Source organism: Solanum stenotomum, chromosome 9 (assembly GCF_019186545.1).
Source record: "Solanum stenotomum isolate F172 chromosome 9, ASM1918654v1, whole genome shotgun sequence".
NCBI classification, from domain to species: domain Eukaryota; kingdom Viridiplantae; phylum Streptophyta; class Magnoliopsida; order Solanales; family Solanaceae; genus Solanum; species Solanum stenotomum.
The window spans coordinates 53,542,624-53,562,388 of record NC_064290.1 but is presented as its reverse complement, the minus strand read 5'-3'; the positions used below and the strand labels follow the sequence as shown (position 1 = coordinate 53,562,388).

The following is a 19,765-nucleotide window of genomic DNA, read 5'->3' as shown; positions in this document are numbered from 1 at the left end:
CATCGTGATGTCTGAACCAATTTACACTCACATCGACTAATGTCACATGACACATGCTACCTCCCACCACTACAAGTATCACGTAACAATTTAATATACATAGATTATGATAGTTTAAGTAAGGGAAAGAGATCATAATAGTTGGGATGTGAAACTCGTGAAAAATAATAGTTTAAGTGTGTTCTTGACCATCAACTCTAATAATAATAGATAAAATGCAAATATTTGAACATTACAATATACCCAGTGAAATTCGATAAGTGGGCTCTATATCTAAACATTACAAAATAGCAAGTGAAATCCCATAAGTGGGGTCTCGAGAAGGTAAAGTGTACGTAGACCTTGCTCCTACCTCATGGAGGTAGAGGCTGTTTCCCGAGGAATCACCCATATACAACATAAATAAATAAAATTGAAGTATGAAAGATCTCCAGCAAATAACAAAAACTGGTGTATGTCATTTTTTAAGTTAACGACTGCCATTATAATCATAGTTCAAGATGAGAATCTCCAGTTTTTTCAATTTTCACCAGCAATGAAGAATCCCAGCCATTCAATATTTTCATACCATCCAAATAAAAGGCGTCTCCATCGACGTCCCTGGATGCTTATATACATGATATTTTTTCTCTCGTTATAGCGTAAGAGACTCAAATTTTGGCAATGAACCTTCATGGAAAGTCCAGCTTTCACAATCCCGCAAACAGGATTAGTCTTTTTGACCCTCCACCGACTGCACGATTCATCCAGATCTGCACGAAAGAACCAGTTTAGATATGAAATGCAGAAAGGGGCATGTGGCAGGTTGCAGCTCAATGAGGTAAAGTTGAATATTGGAAGATATTGATGGAAACAAAAACTGCATATTTAAGTTATGCTGTTTTTTTCTACTCATGGATAGACATATTGCATTCTGCGGTCCCATCTAGGAGGATATCTCTTCAATAAGGTGACCATGATTAGAGACATCTTTGTCTCTGCAATTAATACTAAAAGTAAGTGGCTGCACTAACAGCTAAAAATGATTAAAACTTCGATTGAGACAACTGGCTCATTTTAAGCCAAATCATAAAGGATTATCTAATTAAAACCCCTATAAATATCATCTCATTTGTGTTTGTAAGGCATACAATCCACCTTATCCTCAAAACACTACTTCTATAGTTCTATCTAAGCATCTTGCACCTTTCCCCTCAACTGCAGTCTCTTTGAAAACTTACAAAAGAAGATGGCAAATGCTCGTATTGCTAGGTTTGTTACAGAGGTAGCACCACCACAATTTGTAAATGTCATGAGAAACCGGGCCTCAAAAATGCTAGAAACCATCAAAGAGGAGGAGAGAGAAGCTAGCACAAGCGAGTCACTTTCTCTGAAGAGTTATTCGCCTTCATCGTCTTCATCATCTTCAGCTTATTCTGCTTCATCATCAAATGTAAAAAGTTCTAAATATTTTCTCAAAGAAGTTCAGAGGTCGTTTTCTGTATTTGGCAGCTAAAGTATATACTCTAGCTTGCTAAGAATGCTTTTAATTTTTGACCAGTCTACTGATTCCTTGTTTCAGCAAATTCTCTCTTTCTTAGTAAGAGAAGTCCGCAAAGCTGTGGACAGAGTCCAAGCTCTGCTGAGACTAGATAAGTATTGACTGTATGTAACCTCTATGGGAAGATGAAAATTCCTCCTTTGAATTATCAGTAAATTTCTGTTGCTACTTTCTGTAAATATTACCAAATTTACTTCAGTACGGCTATGAAATTGTTATGCACATCTTGTATCCTGTTTCTTTTATACATAATTAATATATGTTATTCTACAAAACAGGCACTAAGGAAGGGCTTTACAAGCATACGATAACATTCTATAGCACAGTGAACTCAAATGCATCTAATTACAGCAGAATGAGAGAATGTAGTAACATTCATACTAAAACAAACAATTGAGCAACTTTACCTTGAAAAACCTTATTGCTCCCCCCTTCCCTAGAATATAATACTAACTGATCATGCACCCAGCACGTCTTCCTTTTTGTTCTAAAAAGGTGCTTTCCTCTAAACCACAAGAAACATCCTCCCTTACTTTCCCCCTCCCCGCAGTTTTCCTCTGTGAATCTAGTATACTTGGACTTTTAGTTTTTTCTCCGCTTCCTTATCTCTCCTTCCCACCCCACCCCACCCCACCCTCACCCTTCTACCCTCAAAGTCTACCCTTTTGAAGCTTACTCTCCCTTCCATAAAAAGTTCCCTCGTTCCCCCTGTTCCTATCGCTGTTTCCTTGCTATCAGGAATTCACCCTCCTCCTCCTCCTTCGAATTTTTCATTTAAATAATACATCATTAAAGAAAATTAACAAAAACAACACAAAATTTTAAATAATTTCATAAATAGACTAAAGACACGTGGGAGAAACGTTTTAAGGATTATTTTATTTCCAAGTTCTGACTGACAAAAAGCTAACTGCTGATGACATTTGTGAAAATTACCGTGCATAAACACTCTGCAGTGATGTTTTACCATTCGGCTAAAATTTTCTAAAGACAGTGAGTGTCTCTTCTTTTAGCGACGTTATAAAGCTTTACGTAATCCTGGGTTACATTTTCTTTTCTGAGTTATATTTACTACCTGTCCCACGTCTTGTTTCATTTAAGGTCAGATCAAACAACGTTTAAATTTTACATATCCTCATATTATTAACCTGTACTAGTGGATCCAACTACCATTCTTAGCACATTTTCCTCTTGTTCTAACCTTTCATCGTCACCTATCTACTGAAAGAAGAACGAACACAGTTAACAGAATCACAAAGCTTTCTCCTCCAAAACTAGCAGCAACAGCGATAATCAGATTATTTTCCTTGTTTACCACAAATTTGAGAATTTTTCCCAACAAAATTGATATTCGTATAATTATTTATCATTTGTCGAAAAGAATGAAAAGCCAGAAGTCCTGGGATTTTGTTCAAGACTATCATGAAAAGGCTGATTTAAACTCTTAAGCGAGTCCACACCCCTCTTCAAAAGCCATGACATTGAGAAGACTCTAGAAAAATGTAATGTACATCTCTAAAACCAGAACACCAACAAATAGTTAAATTGAACTTTGAAAGTAGGTTTGTAAAGGAGAAGAAATGAAGAAGTAAAAGAAGAATAGAAGGATATACAGAGGCTAAAATTCTACAAACCAACAGAAAGACTGGAGAAGTAAGCAAGAAATTAAACAAGACAATTACAGGAGAGAGATGGGGCAAAATAATGGTGAAAGTGGGACCTGCCTGACCATAGTAAAAGGCAGAGCAGCACGAGTTGAACTATATTATTAAGGTTAAAATGCCATTAACTAAAGGTTCTTCACACAAACAAGTTAAGACATGGATGTTGACATTATGTTAGAATGGTGATAAGTAAGTATCTGAAATATATGTTAGAATGGTGATACGTAAGTATCTGAAATATAGATTTCATAATGAACAAGTTTCTAGTATATAACCCACATAGAGGGATTAAGTGATGCTAATCAAGTTACCAACTGCAATTCTAGAAAGATAAAAATGTGTTTCGTCTCTAGTGCAACCCTTTGTTACATGCACAGAACCAATAACAATAATTTTTCATATGCTGTGAATCATTAGATGCAGAAAGGGCATGTGGCATTCAATCAGCAGGTTCCAGCTCAATAAGGAAAAGTTCAAATTTGGAAGCTTTCAAAGGCAGCAAATACCGCATATTTAATATGTGTTGCTTTTTCTACTCATGCATAGACACATTGCATTCCGTGGCTCCATATGAGGATGTCTCATCAAGAGGATGACTATGATGATAACATCTTTATCTGTTCAATTAAGACTAAAAGTAAGTGACGGCACTAACAGCAAAAAATAATTAAAACCTCGATTAAGATGACTGGTTCAATTTAAGCCAGACAATAGAAGGATAATATAATCCACAACCCTATAAATTTCACCCCTTCTGTGGTTTTTAACTCATACAACCCACCTTCTTCTTAAACACTACTTCTACAGCTCTACCAAGCATCTTGGACCTTTTTTCTCAACTGCAGTCTCTACCAAAACCTACTAAGAAGATGGCAAATGCTCGTATTGCTAGGTTTGTTACAGAGGTAGCACCACCACAGTTTGTAAATGTCATGAGACACCGAGCCTCAAAAATGCTAGAAACCATCAAAGAGGAGGAGAGAGAAGCTAGCACAAGTGAGGCACTCTCACTGAAGAGTTCTTCGCTGTCATCATCTTCAACTTATTCTGCTTTATCTTCAAATGCAAAAAATTCTAAATCTTTTCTCAAAGAAGTTCAGAGGCCTCTTTCTGCATTTGGCAGCTAAAGTATCTACTTAGGCTGGCTGAGGCCTGAGAGTACTTTCAATTTTCAATTTCCTGACCAATCTACTGATTTCTTGCTGTTTTCCTTCAGCAAATTTTCTTAGTTACAAAGTCAGCGAAGATTGGACTGTAAACTCTTATTGCCAGATATATTGACTAAATGTAACCATGTGAGAAAGGAAAATATCTCTATCGAACTATCAGAATACTTATCGCTACTTCTTTAAATTTTCCCAAAGTTACTTCAGTCCAGTTAAGAAATTGCTATGCACGGTATCTTTGTTTCTTTTTTACGGCAGTGTCCAAGCCAACTTCTGCGCACCTTGATTATACCACTGGGTGCCTGCTGCTCCCACCAACCTACGGGGCACCCCTACCCACCAAGACTTGGGTAGATGGGAAGAAATCACCTAGTATCTTTTGTCTCGGTTGGGAGTTGACCTTGAGACTTCATGGTTCTCCTCCCACTTCATTTACCACTAGGTCACACCCTTGGGTGCCAGTATTTTTGTTTCTTTTATAAATAAACAAAGTATTCTATTCCACAGCATGCATTTAGACCAGAACACGAGAATGTAGAAACATGCATACTTTATATGAACAACTGAACAATTTTACATCAAAAGAACTTGCCTACTGGTTGTCACACATCATTGCTTCCCTTTGTTCTTAACTAGTGCTTTTCTCCCATACCAAAAGAGACAATATGCTAAATTGGATAGTCAGTTTACCCTCCAATTTCAATATACCCGACCCTCCCCACTTCTCCTTACTCCTAGTTTTTCTAGTCTAGTTCCCTTATCCTCTCTTTCAGCTTATAGAATACCAGCAGTTCCGCTAGAATCATATGACCTTCAAATTCTAATTAATTTTATAAAAACAGTGCAACTTTTTAAACAAAAGGCAGAATGATATCCACCTTATCTTAATATTTGCATCGAATTGATGAAGATAGCTGCAATAGAAAAAGAGCAAAAAAAATAATACAAAAAACATGAATTACCACTGTCAGGAGAAACAACATTGGAACACTTTTTTCTGTACTCTTTTGTGTGGCATCAACTAGAGAACCAAGAACAATGCTAACAATCTATAGGCAAGCAGCAAGAAACATAATGACATAAAAATGAAAATAACACAATAATATCAAAATGTAGCGACTCACCATGATATCATAAACTGGTTGCAACAGAGGACTACACTGCCTAGGAAAATGGAAGTTATCACCATGGACAGCTTTTCACTTCTCCTTTCTCACATTTGAAGATTTCAACCTAATCTTGCTTTTCTTAAACTTTTCTGATTCAACATTCTCTCTAAGTTTCTCCAAAGCTAGAAAACAATGAAAAGAGGTTCAATTAAAAACACAGAATAACTGAAGATAATTGCAGAAATAGTTCTAATACTTTATTTTTCTCCAAAAAAGGCTAATAGGAGATCTCAAGGTTTAAGTATCAGATCAGGTAAATGAACTACTGCTGGTTTCTTCATAATTTCAACATATAGTGCTCCACTTTGATTGCCAAGTACTTACAAACATGTTGAAAATGGAAAAAGAAAGTACCTGAGGTGTACACAGAGCGAAGTGACTCTATCACTTCAGAAGAAGCAGAATAGGTAGGGCAAGAGTTACAGTCAGCTTTTTGTAGCATCTTCTTGAAGCGCTTGATCTACAAAAATTAGCATTGGAAAATTTCATATTTAAACAAGAATTTGCTGCAAAAGCAAAAGAAAGTTTAGTGCTTCAAAGTTCCAAGCCGAACTCCTCCATCGAAAAAGTATATCGCGGAAGGGTTGAGAAACTTGGTGGTATGCACAGTTAATAGTCTGAGATTAGATCATTTATTTTTACAAGTATGTTCGTACATCACAAAGTATCCTAAAACATTGAACACTCCAAGTGCTGTGACAGTTAGGATAACAATATGAATACAAGCACATTGAGAGTGGAGAAGTGTTTAGCTTTTATGGCAGCTTATGAGAGACAAGATCTGACCTTTTTTTTTTCCAATTTTGTGACCATTTGATGGCAGTGAACCAGTTCAAATAATCAATTTTTTTAACCAATCAGCTCAAGTAGTCATTACTCTACTGTTAGAGCAAAACTTAATTTAATGAAGTACCCCAAAGAAAAAGGTACTTATTATGTTAATAGCATGCTATAGTCAGATTTACTATATCAGGTAATTTACAAAATTTTAGCTTCCTTAGGGGCCAGAACTTAATGTCTCAGTACGAAAAATAGATCATTTAAAGTTGGAATCTTTAAAACATTTACTCCCCGTCATTTAAAAAGACATACCTCATCTTTATGCATTAACATAAAGCAACATCCACTTAGGCCCGCTCTTGCAGTTCTGCCTGCCCGATGAATAAATGTTTTTATATATGCAGGCATATCATAGTTTATGACATTTCTCACTCCTTCAACATCCATTCCACGAGTCATAGCATCAGAGGAAATAAGCACTTGCACTTGCCCTGACCGGAAAGCCCTCAACGTCTTGCTGTAAGGCAAAAGTTCAGGATATTAAGTTGCAAGATGGTAGACTTAAATATGCAAGACCAATCACACAGGTGGTTCACCACAAAACGTTTCCCAAATAAACGTAACATCACCTTTCAACAACGTCAAGTATAAATATGACGACCAATTATATTTAGTTTTTCTGTACTTCGTTTTCTTTTTTTAACTTTTCCATTAATCCAACTGCAAGTCTAAAGCTCTAGTAAACTAACTAAGATGGCAATCAAGACAGAACAATACCAAACATGCCCTTTCTTCTCCAGAAACCTATAAAGGTTAACAGCCTTCAGCGGTCACTTGGATTAGGTAGACAGATTTCCAGTGAGATGCAGACATTCCATATGGTCAGAAAAGATTCTCTGATGCATTTCTTGATCACAAAAATTGTCTCTGATACATAATTTTGGAATACTGGAAACTATCCTTTTTATCCAAACCCCAGATATTTGTGTACTTCTAATATAGCACTTTGGAAACCAACTAAACAAAACAGATTTTTTAACAGTGTAGTAGTACATTACAGCTTTTTGGCAACCTAGATGGCTCCACGCATGACTACATTCAGATAGCTTCAGTATAATGTGGGCTCATGCAAAAACATCATTATACAGTTGACTGCAAACTTCTCTAGCAAATTACATAATGTAACAGCTCAGGGCTAAACTCAAGTTGTTAAGCGAATGTATCTAAGTACCTTCTTACAGATTGCCGTTGAAGACGAGAATACTCCTTGAACTCAATTTGCAAATTGTCAAAAAACTTGAGCAAGGTGCATAATCTATGAGTGGACTCCACAGATGATGTGAAAACAATTGATTTCTCCCCTTGCAGACTTTGAAGAAGGGAAACTAGATAAAGTGGCTTAAGCTTCGATTGACATAGCTACACAAAAGGAAGGTAAAATCCCTGAGATCAATCATCTGCCTGTGAGGAACAGTGTGGCACAAAATAGCACAAATCCAATGGGAGGGAAAAGTGAGACGTCAGGTGCAAACTTTTCAAATTGAAGCACACAATGCATTGAAAGCACAAAAATTACCCAGTATAAAAGAATTTAGTACTTGTAACACTGAATTGCAAACTTCAGCATCCAGAATTCGACAATGAAAGTATTTATTCAACAGCTCAAACAAAACATCATTAAAATGTAATTTGGAGAGGAGTCCTAATACTCAAATAGCAAAAATCCCTATTCCCCCCACCCCACCCCACATTTTATTTTGAACTGGGCAAAAAAGAAGAGGAAAAAAGAATGGTTGGTTTCTTTTTCATCTTTCAATGTCTGTTGAATAATCGACTGCTTCACACTAGATAAATTACTTTCTGAAGAACACTGCTTCCTCATGAGGCAACAACCTTCACTTCGCATTGCTCTGTTGCTTCGGTTTTTAGATAAACCTTCAGCATCACTTTGTCCCTTTAAGCAATGAAGTGATGGTTTTTAGACAAACCCTCACTTTGCATCGCACAGTCACTTTCAGCAACAAAGTGCTGGTTTCTAATAACAGTGGTTTGGACTTTAGCAATGTAGGGGAGACACTCATGTCTCAAGACAATCCACAAGGTTGATGCACAACACAGTTTAAGCCAATGCTTTTAGATAAAGTAAGGTGCTGCTAACAAACATTTAGACCACACTGAAGCAGTAATTTCTGCTATGTGAGCATATCTACAGAAAACAAAACAAAGTTCCTCCTAGACAACATTATGGTAAATTAGGAAATTCCTTATGACTTGGAGACAACAAACTGATTCTTTTTTCCCTTCTTTTTGACAGATTAGGCAACAATGACTTCTAAATATTATGGAATAATAATAATTTTTGGAATAAGAAGATCAATCATCAAGATAAATGACATGCAATAATAAACGCATTTTCAGGCATATCAGGAAAAAGAAGATAATATATAAATAGACCATATTTCATTCAAGTAGCATAGACCCACCACTTTAAATGATTTGAGTTCTTCAGGAAGCTTGTAACGTCTTTCTCCAGTCGTCAAAAGAAGAGGATGATGCAAATCAAGCTGAGCAAGTTTACTTGGGTCTTGTGTTAGTGTGGCTGATAAAACCATCTTTGCCAGCCTTGGATAGGCTTTTCCCTTGAACCCTCTTTCGGTGCCCCTGCAATAGTTTTAAAGCAATGCTTCAGAAAATCCCACACGTGAAATGGACAAAAAGAAAACAAGATAGTGAAATGCCTATGTGCACTTAAACCTATTCGATCCTAAGGAGCAAACACAATGAACCATCAATTGATTAAAGGTAAACCTTCCAACAAAGTTGGATCCACTAACAAAATAATACATTATGCATTTCTTTTTGGATGACAGTGGTGTCTGGGCCAGCTTGTGTTCACCTCGACTTTCCACCAGGTACCTGCTAGGCTACTACCTCCCGTCACCACACGTATCAGGCATTCTGCCCATCAAAGTTAGAGTAGATTGAGAAGAAATCACCTAGAATTTTATTTTTTTACCTCTGCTGGAATTTGAACTTGAGACCTCATGGTTCTCCACCTACTTCATCAGCTACTAGGTCACACACTTGGGTGCAAGGATAGATACATTTTCATGATCAAAAGAGTAAGCAACTCAACATTGAAAACGATATGACAGTCAAAGAAAGAATCAAACAAGACTTGAATAACCAGACAATTACTTCTTGATTAGAAAAATGTCAGATTACGACTGAGAGAAAGATGTGCATCAAAAGAGGATTCCACATATAAGCAATTCATAAGGAATAGGGGATAGGCATAACAACATACATTCTTCTGATTGTCTTCAATGAACCATAAGTGCAAGGAAGAAGATCAGCAGCAGAAGGGAAGTTCCCATCAACAGAAGAGCTGGTCAACTGAATGACAGTAGGAAGCCAGGACTGATAAGCTTCCCTTAATAACCTATCAGTTTCATCAACAACCTACACGGTACCAAAATGTAAGTCAAATGGTTTCAACAAAGTATAATGAAGAAAAAACGAGCAATATCATAATATGTACCTCACACTCACAAGACCTACAACTACCACTTTGAAGTTTAATGATTAAATTGAAACAGATCTTAATTGTCTGAGTTATTAGCATAGTAGCATTCCAAGTTTTCCTTTTCAAATAGGAAAGAGGCATTGAAGTGAATAAAATAACAAACATATATTGATAATTTAATCAAGTAAATATAATTTTATTGATACTGGGAAAGCTCCCACATACAAAAAGTAGGGTAATTACAGAAGGATGTGATTCTCTACAAAAGACACCCACGCTCTATGCAAATAGAAACATCACGGATGCACAAAAAATACATTAAACAGGAAGTGATTCCTTAGATGAAAAACTCAGCTCTTTTGCTTCAAAAGCTCTACTATTTCTTTCATGTACAGTTATTAATGATTGATCAATCCATTGTTATAAATGAAGATGGTGGAAAGACATGAGAAATCTATTAAACATAAAGACAAATAGCCAGCACATTTGCTGCCAAAACATGCACTATAGTTGTCTGTTTGTTTTACCTCGGTATCACTCTACTTCTAACAAACTTCTTTCAAATTATCAAAGGTAATTCCCTGCGCTTTGTTTTCCTAGTGACCTAATAGACTAATGAGATAACAGACATGCAGACCCTAAGGAAAAGCAAAAAGTTAGCTGGGACACTTGGCTTCTTAAGATGATCAAGATATTCTCAGACAGAAATGCTTTATGCCATGATATTAATCGCAACAAAGAAATACATACTAAGAAATTCTAAGCAACTAAATATATGCAGCTTACAAGATAAGATAGATGCTCAAGCGTAAAACCATCAGTGTTATTGATGTGGTCCATCAGTCTTCCAGGAGTTGCCACTAATATGTCTACTGCACTTTGTAACTCGTATGAGAATTCTTCAGGATCATAACATATGCCATACTCAACATTGGGTTTCTTGATGAGCTCGGAGATTTCATCTGAAATTGATGACTGACCTACTGCCAAGCCGACAGACAGACCTACTGCAGGTGCAAGAGCAGAGAAGACCTCTTTGACCTGCGAACGGAAACAAATGGTAAAAACATAATCTTCCTCTGAGAAGCTAGTTATCTATCTTTGCATGTGAAAGTGCAAATAGAGAGGCCTTAATAAATAAATAAATAATTGCATGTGCAAATGCAAATGTAGATATGTCACTGGTGTGAAGAACCCACTTAGAAGTTGGAGGTATTCTTACAAAAAGCCTCTGAGTCACTATGACAAAATTCCACCAATTATTAGATTGCAAGTAAAAGAACTCAGCCAAAGTATGAACTTGTAGTGTTTTTTCCTTTTGTGATAGGTAGCATGAAGTCATAGTTTTAAGGCGACGAAAACCTAGGATGATCATTGACTTGCCCATCAAAAAAAGAAAAGGCCAAGAAGGAGGCAAAGTTGGAAAGACAGTTGATCCAAAGATTTACAGGTAACTGAGAATTTGTGTAATTATGCACTGCGCATTTTCCAAAACTAAAACTAAAACTACAGTGAATAACCTGCAATGCAAGGTCTCTAGTAGGCAAGACCACTAGTGCACGAAGACATTTAACAGAACGTGTAGACAGCATCTGAACAATTGGTAAGGCATAAGCAAGAGTTTTCCCGCTCCCTGTAGGTGAATTTATACAAAGGTCTCGTTCAAAAGAGCCAGGTCCAATCGTCTCTTGCCAGACAGCAAGTTGCACGGGAAAGAGTGAAGTGATGCTCATATTCTTCAAAGCCACCACTAACCTAGCGAAGAAACATGTATGGGTAAGAGTAAGTTGGAGTGGAAGTGTACAAGATTCAGTATGAAGTGTCAAGAAAGCATAAGGTATAAGTGTAACAATGCTTCAACTGCAATCATAGGAATTTTATTATAAACAGTAAAGCAAAGTAATAAACTGATGATATTTTGGATAAGAAATGAATTATTAATTGTCGAAACTGAGAGGTGATCATTAACAATAATTTCCATTTTGTTCATTCCTTATCCTGGAGGAATGAAGAACTTTTCTCTTTTGAGATGGGGTTTGCCAACTGGCCATGCTATCGATTGGGAACCAGCAGACAATACAAACGATTGAAGATTATGGATGAGAAACATTCATATCTGTCTGTACAAATATAACAACAAGAAGGAAACAAGACATTCAGAAATTTTGTCCCACACCAGGTCATATAGTTCTTCAGCTGTAAGATAGTATTAGATCTCAGTGATCGTATTCTAAATGATGCCATTAATAAATATACTTTCAACACAATTTTCTCAACCCGTTTGTATTCCATCCTTCCCATATTATGGGACACCATTTTGGTGCATGGAGTTTAACTTGTTAGTTTATGTTGTATAGGATACAAGTAGTACTTTAAGTTGAAAAGTTAGTTTGATAAATAGAACATACAATATACCATCAGAATTTAGTATTTGATTAGTTAAATAATTTGAATACTTGAACCTGGTAAAAGGCTATAGAAAGTAACATTATTAATAAAAGGGAACCAAAAGATTTTGCCACATCCCAAAACAAAAAGAATGTCGTATAGATTGTAAGACGAGACAGAAGGATGATAACCGAGAAACCACGAGGGCAGTAGCACTTTTCTATAGTTTTCCACTTAAATACCAAGCTTCCGAGGCAGGGTTTGAAAAATTACAAGAAAACCATATAAAAACTACATTCCCAGAAACTCAAAACATCTTCTATCAAGAAAATGCAAAATTTACAGAGCATAGAAAAGTAAAAGACATTGTTAGCTCTATTACAAAAGGCTAATCTAAAATTAAGGAGCTAACAAAGTCCAAAAAAGCTTCAGGAGCTACAGAAAATTGTAAAAACTCGAACATCTCTAAATTCTGGGATATTTAAATCAAACTACTCCTACACCAATAGTATAAGCTTCCTAACCGTCTATTCTTAATAATAATAGAAATGTGACGCTATTTATCAACAATAAATCTCCTATTGATGTCTTGCCATATGTTCCACATGATGTATAAAGGTATTCGTTCAGAATCAACAAGGGTTCGTAGATCGAAGGGAGTGTATAACTGGGATTTCATTCCATTTTTTTGTTCGTAATGAGGAAGAGATAGAATGGAGTTCTTCACAAATGATCTCTCCAAATTATCTTAAATCTTCTGATCACAACCTGGTTCTGCCAACATTCATATAACTGTTTGAACGAGTTACTAATATTTTTAAAAGATAGAACCTTTATGCAGTTTCTAAAGATGTACTCACTCCATTTCAACTTCTTTGTCTTAATCTCCTTTTTAATCCATTTAAAAAAGAATGTATATTTCCAACATCAAGCCTATTGGAACTAGATAGAATTGATAAGATAACTCCAACAATTTCTTTGTTGTTAACGCCTCTTAATTTCCAGGAATTAGCACTTCAATAGCCTTCATGAACTGTATTAAAAGGGTATTTCATCCTAAAATTTGGATTATTTCTTGGCGCAAATATTCACTTGTAGCATACCATATTTCAATTATTTGTCAACTCTTTAATTCCAACTTTCTACAAGTCATGTTTAAGACCACGAGATTAATGAGCATTTGGTACAGTCAATGTGTTGACCACAAAATTTGTCTTTTTTTTTAGTTTCTTAAAGTTCGTGTCAAGTCAAAACCACATAAACAAATTGAAATGGAGAACTCAAGATACTCAGAACATCATGTTGTTTTTTTGGGGTTGAAGGGAGTAATGCTGAAAGAGTACCTGAGATCAATAAAAGGCAAAAGATCCAGAGAGCATTGATCAAAGGTAGTAATATCAACTGGGTTTCTCATCCATGGCAATACAGGGATGTTTTTCTTCTCTTTCTTCAACCCCTTATCTTCTTCCATTGTCAAGCTCACTTTTTTCAGCTGAAAACTTAAGGNCCACGAGATTAATGAGCATTTGGTACATTCAATGTGTTGACCACAAAATTTGTCTTTTTTTTTAGTTTCTTAAAGTAAGTGTCAAGTCAAAACCACATAAACAAATTGAAATGGAGAACTCAAGATACTCGGAACATCATGTTGATTTTTGGGTTGAAGGGAATAATGCGGAAAGAGTACCTGGGATCAATAAAAGGCAAAAGATCTAGAGAGCATTGATCAAAGGTAGTAATATCAACTGGGTTTCTCATCCATGGCAATACAGGGATATTTTTCTTCTCTTTCTTCAACCCCTTATCTTCTTCCATTGTCAAGCTCACTTTTTTCAGCTGAAAACTTTAGGAAAATCCAACCAAAAACGCCCAAATTAATCTCTAACAACAAAAAAAAAAACACCCAAATCCCATAAAAAGCAACAAGTAACAGGAAAAGCTTATGGCAGTTTGAACACCCGAAATAAAATAATGTTGAGGCAAAAACTCAACATAGCTGGTCAGAGAAGATGAACTTTATCGGAAAATTATTTCAGTAACTAAAAAAACATAAAATAACAATAATGATGGCCGGAGTTTAAACTCCTCCAGCCAGACATGAAACGCAGAGAATAAACAAAGCTAAATATATATATATAGAAGATTACCTGTTTTGCCGGAGTTGGTGTCGCTGGTTCACTGGTGAAATTTGGTTGTTATCGGTTGCGCGAGCTTCGAGCTCGCTGGCTGGTTCGTGTCGGAGCTTGAAGCTTCACTGGTTCACCGGAGACAAAACCTCTGTTCGCCGTTAATGGCTGCTTTACAGCGGCGCGTTCTGTTGGGGAGGGCGGCTCTATGTTATGCAAAATAAGGTATATGCATTAGGCCTCCAAAAAGAGGACCCAAATTTTTACTAAATTATTATATTTTTTATAGGGAAAAAGGATAAATATAATCGAATTATGGTAAATAGTATGCACATACCCTCAGTCATATTTTTGTTATATTGGTGCCCTTGTCATAAAAAAACTAGAGCATATATGCCCTTCACTTTAACGAAAAACTAAATAGGGACACGTAGCGCAATCTTATCTGTCGATCCGATATTTAATAAATGTCGGGTTGATGGATAAGACTATGACACGTGTATGTCCATTAGCATAAAGGGTATATATGCTCTAATTTTTGGACGGCAGGGGCACCAATGTCCCAAAAGTATGAAGGAGAGTATCCCCCTGCTCGGTAGTTTTGTAGCAGGTTGTTTCGGACGCACCACTGAAGAGCGGGGGATTTCGTGACATTTCTGATTGGTGTCTGCATACCGTTTATGATGTTTCGGGGGTATATTTGTCCTTTTTCCATTTTTATATAGAAAAAATAATTATTTGTGATAAAATATAATATTAAAAAAATAATGTATGTAATATTTTTATCAAGCATGTTGGATAGTTCAGTAGATATTGAAGGCGCAAAAAATACATTGAGGAGGTAGGTATGATTGAAACTGAATTGTTATAGATATACACGTTTTCAATCAAATTGATGTACCAAAAATTGATAGGTGTCCAACTTATTGTGCCTTGGAGGAGATTAATGTGCAACAATCCAGGATTATCAAAGTGGTTGTTCATCTTATACGTGACTATTCATGCTAGGCTATATACTAATAGGATGCTAAAATGGGGAATGCAAGTATGTCTTTTATGTCCTCTCTATGATATTGAATCGGAAAATATAGAACACTTATTCTTTGAGTGATTTGTAGTTTCCTACGTGTGGAGAAGAGCATTGGCAAGTAATTAATCGACAAGCTATGAACTGTGTGGAGAAATACAATGATATGAAACTATGTGCAATGGCAAGGGCAATGCTGCTATTTCTAGAATGACACTTGCTGCCACTGTTTATGAGTTGTGGATGGAACGAAATCATAGAGTTTTCAAAATACATGTCGCTTCGAGGATATTATTGTGAGAAAGATTATTCAAGAGGTTTATGTTCGAGCAAGCATGCATGGGAAACTAGCTAGGTGTTTGAATTAGCTGAATTACTATCCAGTTTAGCAAATTGTGGTTAGGAGATAGGGAGATTATGCATAGTGATTTACTAGGCATGTCCGCGGAGTTGGAATAAGGCCGATTGCTATTTCCTTTTTTGAGTTGTACATTGCCGCTTTGGTAAAGCCAGAAGTGTGATCTCAAATGCAGTTGAATGATCAACTACTTTGAAGCACTCATGAACCAAATATTTTTTACCACACTTAGCCTCTTTTACAACTATCCAAGGCAACTAATAAGGACCATCACAGATAAACTCATTTTTGGCGATCAACTTTAGCAGTAGAATGTCAAATATATAAATATCAGATTTCATCGATCGTATACCTGTATCCATCCAGAAAATATAAGAACAAAACACTACATTTAGTAGAGAAATTGCAACAATAAAAACATACTCAGTACTATAATCCCACGAGTGGGGTCTAGGTAAGGTAGAGTTTACGCAGACCTTACCCCTACTTGATCAAGAAGGTAGACAGGGTCAACCTAAGTGATATCGTCTACTTCTACTTAATGTAACTATAGAAAATCGAATGGAATACTACAAAAACAACCTTAATCTGCTCTTTCATTTGTTAACAACTCGATCTCATCCTACAAAAACAACCTTAATTTGACATCAACTCTTAGGATTTGCATACACTCTATTAGCGTGTTCACTTCTTCTTTGAGAGTTTGCTACTCTCCAAAAGAATTTGGTATTCATGTCCCATTTTTTCTTGTTTGTGATCCTACAGTTTATGAATAGATGATTGACTGTCTCAACTTCTTTACCACACATGTAGCACAATTTGAGAAGTCGATTTTTCCCTTGCTAAAGTTGATATTCTTAGTGAATTGTGGAAAATAGAGATAGCTCTTACGTGTTAGCAATTATACGATTGTAAACTCCAAATGAGTCAAGGACTTATAATGCTCTTAGTGTGCACTAACTAGCTCTGCCATGATCCTCATATTTATCTATTTTTTTTCGCTCTTATACAATTATGTTTCTTATATGTTCTTATACACAAGTGAGAGGACCATGAAATCTAATGTTTATTTTTGTGGTATTCTACTGCTGGAGCTGATGGTCAAAAGGAAGTTTAGTTTTCCATAATGGTTTTGTTAATGTGAAAACATTAATTGCAAATGCGGCTAATTGTGGTAAAAAATATTTGGTTCACGAATGCTTCAAAGAAGTTGATCATCCAACTGCATTTGATTTAACACGTCTGGTGATCCTCTGCACAGATTTTGGTCCAGACAAAAGGCCAACGATGAAGGATGTTATAGACGCTTTGAATGCAATGGGAATGAAAGGGCAGAAACGAAAAAGAAATGAGAACGAAGTAGAAACAGAACAAGTACAAGTTGTTATGCTGCTTTTACGTTTTGTATAAAGTTGTTGTATTTGAGTCGAGGGTCTTTTGGAAATAACATCTCTACCTCCGTGAGGTAGGGGTAATGTCACGGCCCGAGCTACCCTCGAGACGCGGACATGGGACCTAGGAACACAAGTGATCCCAAGCTAACCCTATTGTCTTGATCATGAGCATACTAAATATAATCTGAATAATAGAAACTGTGCGTAAGCTAAATCATAAATAAGATGAAAATATGAGGAATACCCATATACTATAACTGAGATAAATGAAAACTGATGAGTTTAATACAAGAAAAATATTAACTCAATACTAAGCTGAATTTATATATGTCTGAAATAAGCCTCTAAACTGACTAGAAATGTTGGGACATGCCCCAACTAGGTCTAGCAAAACTGAAACTAAAGACTAAAAGTAATAAAGATAAACATGTCACTAGTCCTCGAAGAATGAGGACTCACCACTGATGTTGTTGACCTGAAGATCGGGAATCGATCTAAGCGTGATCTTGATGCTGAGAACATGAACCTACATCACGAGAAGATGTAGCGCACGTATGCGTCAGTACTTGAAAGGTACTGAGCATACAGGATAGAGTAAAACTGAAATAACATATAACTGAACAAAGCAATAAGGCAATGAAATTATTTANGACACGTGTATGTCCGTTAGTATAAAGGGTATATATGCTCTAATTTTTGGAAGGCAGGGGCACCAATGTCCCAAAAGTATGAAGGAGAGTATATGCATATCGTTTACGATATTTCGAGGGTATATTTGTCATTTTTCTCTTTTTTATATAGAAAAATCAATCATTTGTGATAAAATTTAGCATTAAAAAAATAATGTATGTAAATATTTGTATCAAGCATGTTGGATAGTTCAGAAGATATTGAAGGCGCAAAAAATACATTGAGGAGGTAGATATGATTGAAATTAAATTGTTATAAATATACACGTTTTCAATCAAATTGATGTACCAAAAATTGATAGGTGTCCAGCTTATTGTGCCTTGGAGGAGATTAATGTGCAACAATATAGGCTTATCAAGGTGGTTGTTCACCTTATACGTGACTATTCATGGTAGGCTATATACTAATAGGATGCTAAAATGGGGAATGCAAGTATGTCTTTTATGTCCTCTCTATGATATTGAATCGGAAAATATAGAACACGTATTTCTTGAGTGATTTGTAGCTTCATACGTGTGGAGAAAAGCATTGGCAAGTAATTAATCGACAAGCTATGAACTATGTGGAGAAATACAATGATATGAAACTATGTGCAATGGCAAGGGCAATGCTGCTACTATTTCCAGAATGACACTTGTTGCCACTGTTTATGAGTTGTGGATGGAAGGAAATCATAGAGTTTTCAAAATACATGTCGATGCGAGAATATAATTGTGAGAAAGATTATTCAAGATTTTTATGTTCGAGCAAACATGCATGGGAAATTAGTTAGGTGTTTGAATTAGCTAAATTACTATTTAGTTTAGCAAATTGTGGTTAGGAGATAGAGAGATTATGCATAGTGATTTACTAGGCATGTCCGCGGAGTTGGAATAAGGCCGGTTGTTATTTCCTTTTTTGAGTTGTACATTGCCACTTTGGTAAAGCCAGAAGTGTGATCTCAAATGCGGTTGAATGATTAACTACTTTGAAGCACTCATGAACTAAATATTTTTTACCACACTTAGTCTCCTTTACAACTATCCAACGTAGCTGATAAGGACCATCATAGATAAACTTATTTTTGGCGATCAACTTTAGCAGTAGAATGCCAAATATATAAATATCATATTCCATCGATCGTATACATGTATCCATCCAGAAAATATAAGAACAGAACACTATATTTAATAGAGAAATTACAACAATAACAACATACTCAGTACTATAATCCCACGAGTGGGGTCTAGGTAAGGTAGAGTTTACGCAGACTTTACCCCTACTTGATCAAGAAAGTAGACAGGGTCAACCTAAGTGATATTGTCTACTTCTACTTAATGTAACTATAGAAAATCGAATGGAATACTACAAAAACAATCTTAATCTGCTATTTCATTTGTTAACAACTTGATCTCATCCTATAAAAACAACCTTAATTTGACATAATCTGTTAGGATTTGCATACACTCTATCAGCGTGTTCACTTCTTCTTTGAGAGTTTGCTACTCTCCGAAAGAAATTGGTATTCATGTCCCCTTCTTTCTTGTTTGTAATCCTACAGTTTACGAATAGATGATTGACTGTCTCAGCTTCTTTACCACACATGTAGCACAATTTGAGAGGTAGATTTTTCCCTTGCTAAGGTCGATATTCCTAGTGAATTGTGGAAAATAGAGATAGCTCTTACGTGTTAGCAATTGTAAACTCCAAAAGAGTCAAGGACTTATAATGCTCTTAGTGTGCACTAAGTCCTCAACTCAGAAACTAGCTCTGCCATGATCCTCGTATTTATCTATTTTTTTCGCTCCTATACAATTATGTTTCTTATCTGTTCTTATACACAGGTGAGAGAACCATGAAATTTGATGTTTATTTTTGTGGTATTCTAATGCTGGAGCTGATGGCCAAAAGGAAGTGTAGTTTCCTTAATGGTTTTGTTAATGTGAAAACATTAATTG

At 36.0% G+C, this 19,765-nt stretch overlaps 1 protein-coding gene across 5 annotated transcripts; it reads right to left on the bottom strand.

Annotated features, from left to right (window-relative positions):
- Nucleotides 1-372: 372 nt before the first annotated feature.
- LOC125876431 (DEAD-box ATP-dependent RNA helicase 1-like) lies at nucleotides 373-14,579 on the bottom strand. 5 transcript variants are annotated; one of them, XM_049557617.1, is made up of 11 exons: nucleotides 14,381-14,579; nucleotides 13,921-14,069; nucleotides 11,366-11,600; nucleotides 10,632-10,886; nucleotides 9,627-9,781; nucleotides 8,803-8,980; nucleotides 7,551-7,738; nucleotides 6,632-6,836; nucleotides 5,894-5,999; nucleotides 5,333-5,661; nucleotides 373-752 (listed from the first exon to the last, which is right to left on the bottom strand). In XM_049557617.1, exons 2-10 carry the CDS (start codon nucleotides 14,046-14,048, stop codon nucleotides 5,570-5,572), a joined length of 1,542 nt encoding a protein of 513 aa, XP_049413574.1. In that variant the 5' UTR covers nucleotides 14,049-14,069; nucleotides 14,381-14,579; the 3' UTR covers nucleotides 373-752; nucleotides 5,333-5,569. The 5 variants fall into 5 exon arrangements, with proteins under 5 accessions (XP_049413574.1, XP_049413571.1, XP_049413573.1 ...); XM_049557614.1 differs by lacking the exon at nucleotides 13,921-14,069 and adding an exon at nucleotides 13,577-13,732; XM_049557616.1 differs by lacking the exon at nucleotides 13,921-14,069 and adding an exon at nucleotides 13,577-13,732 and having other exon boundaries at nucleotides 5,495-5,661.
- Between the last annotated feature and the right edge of the window lie 5,186 nt (nucleotides 14,580-19,765).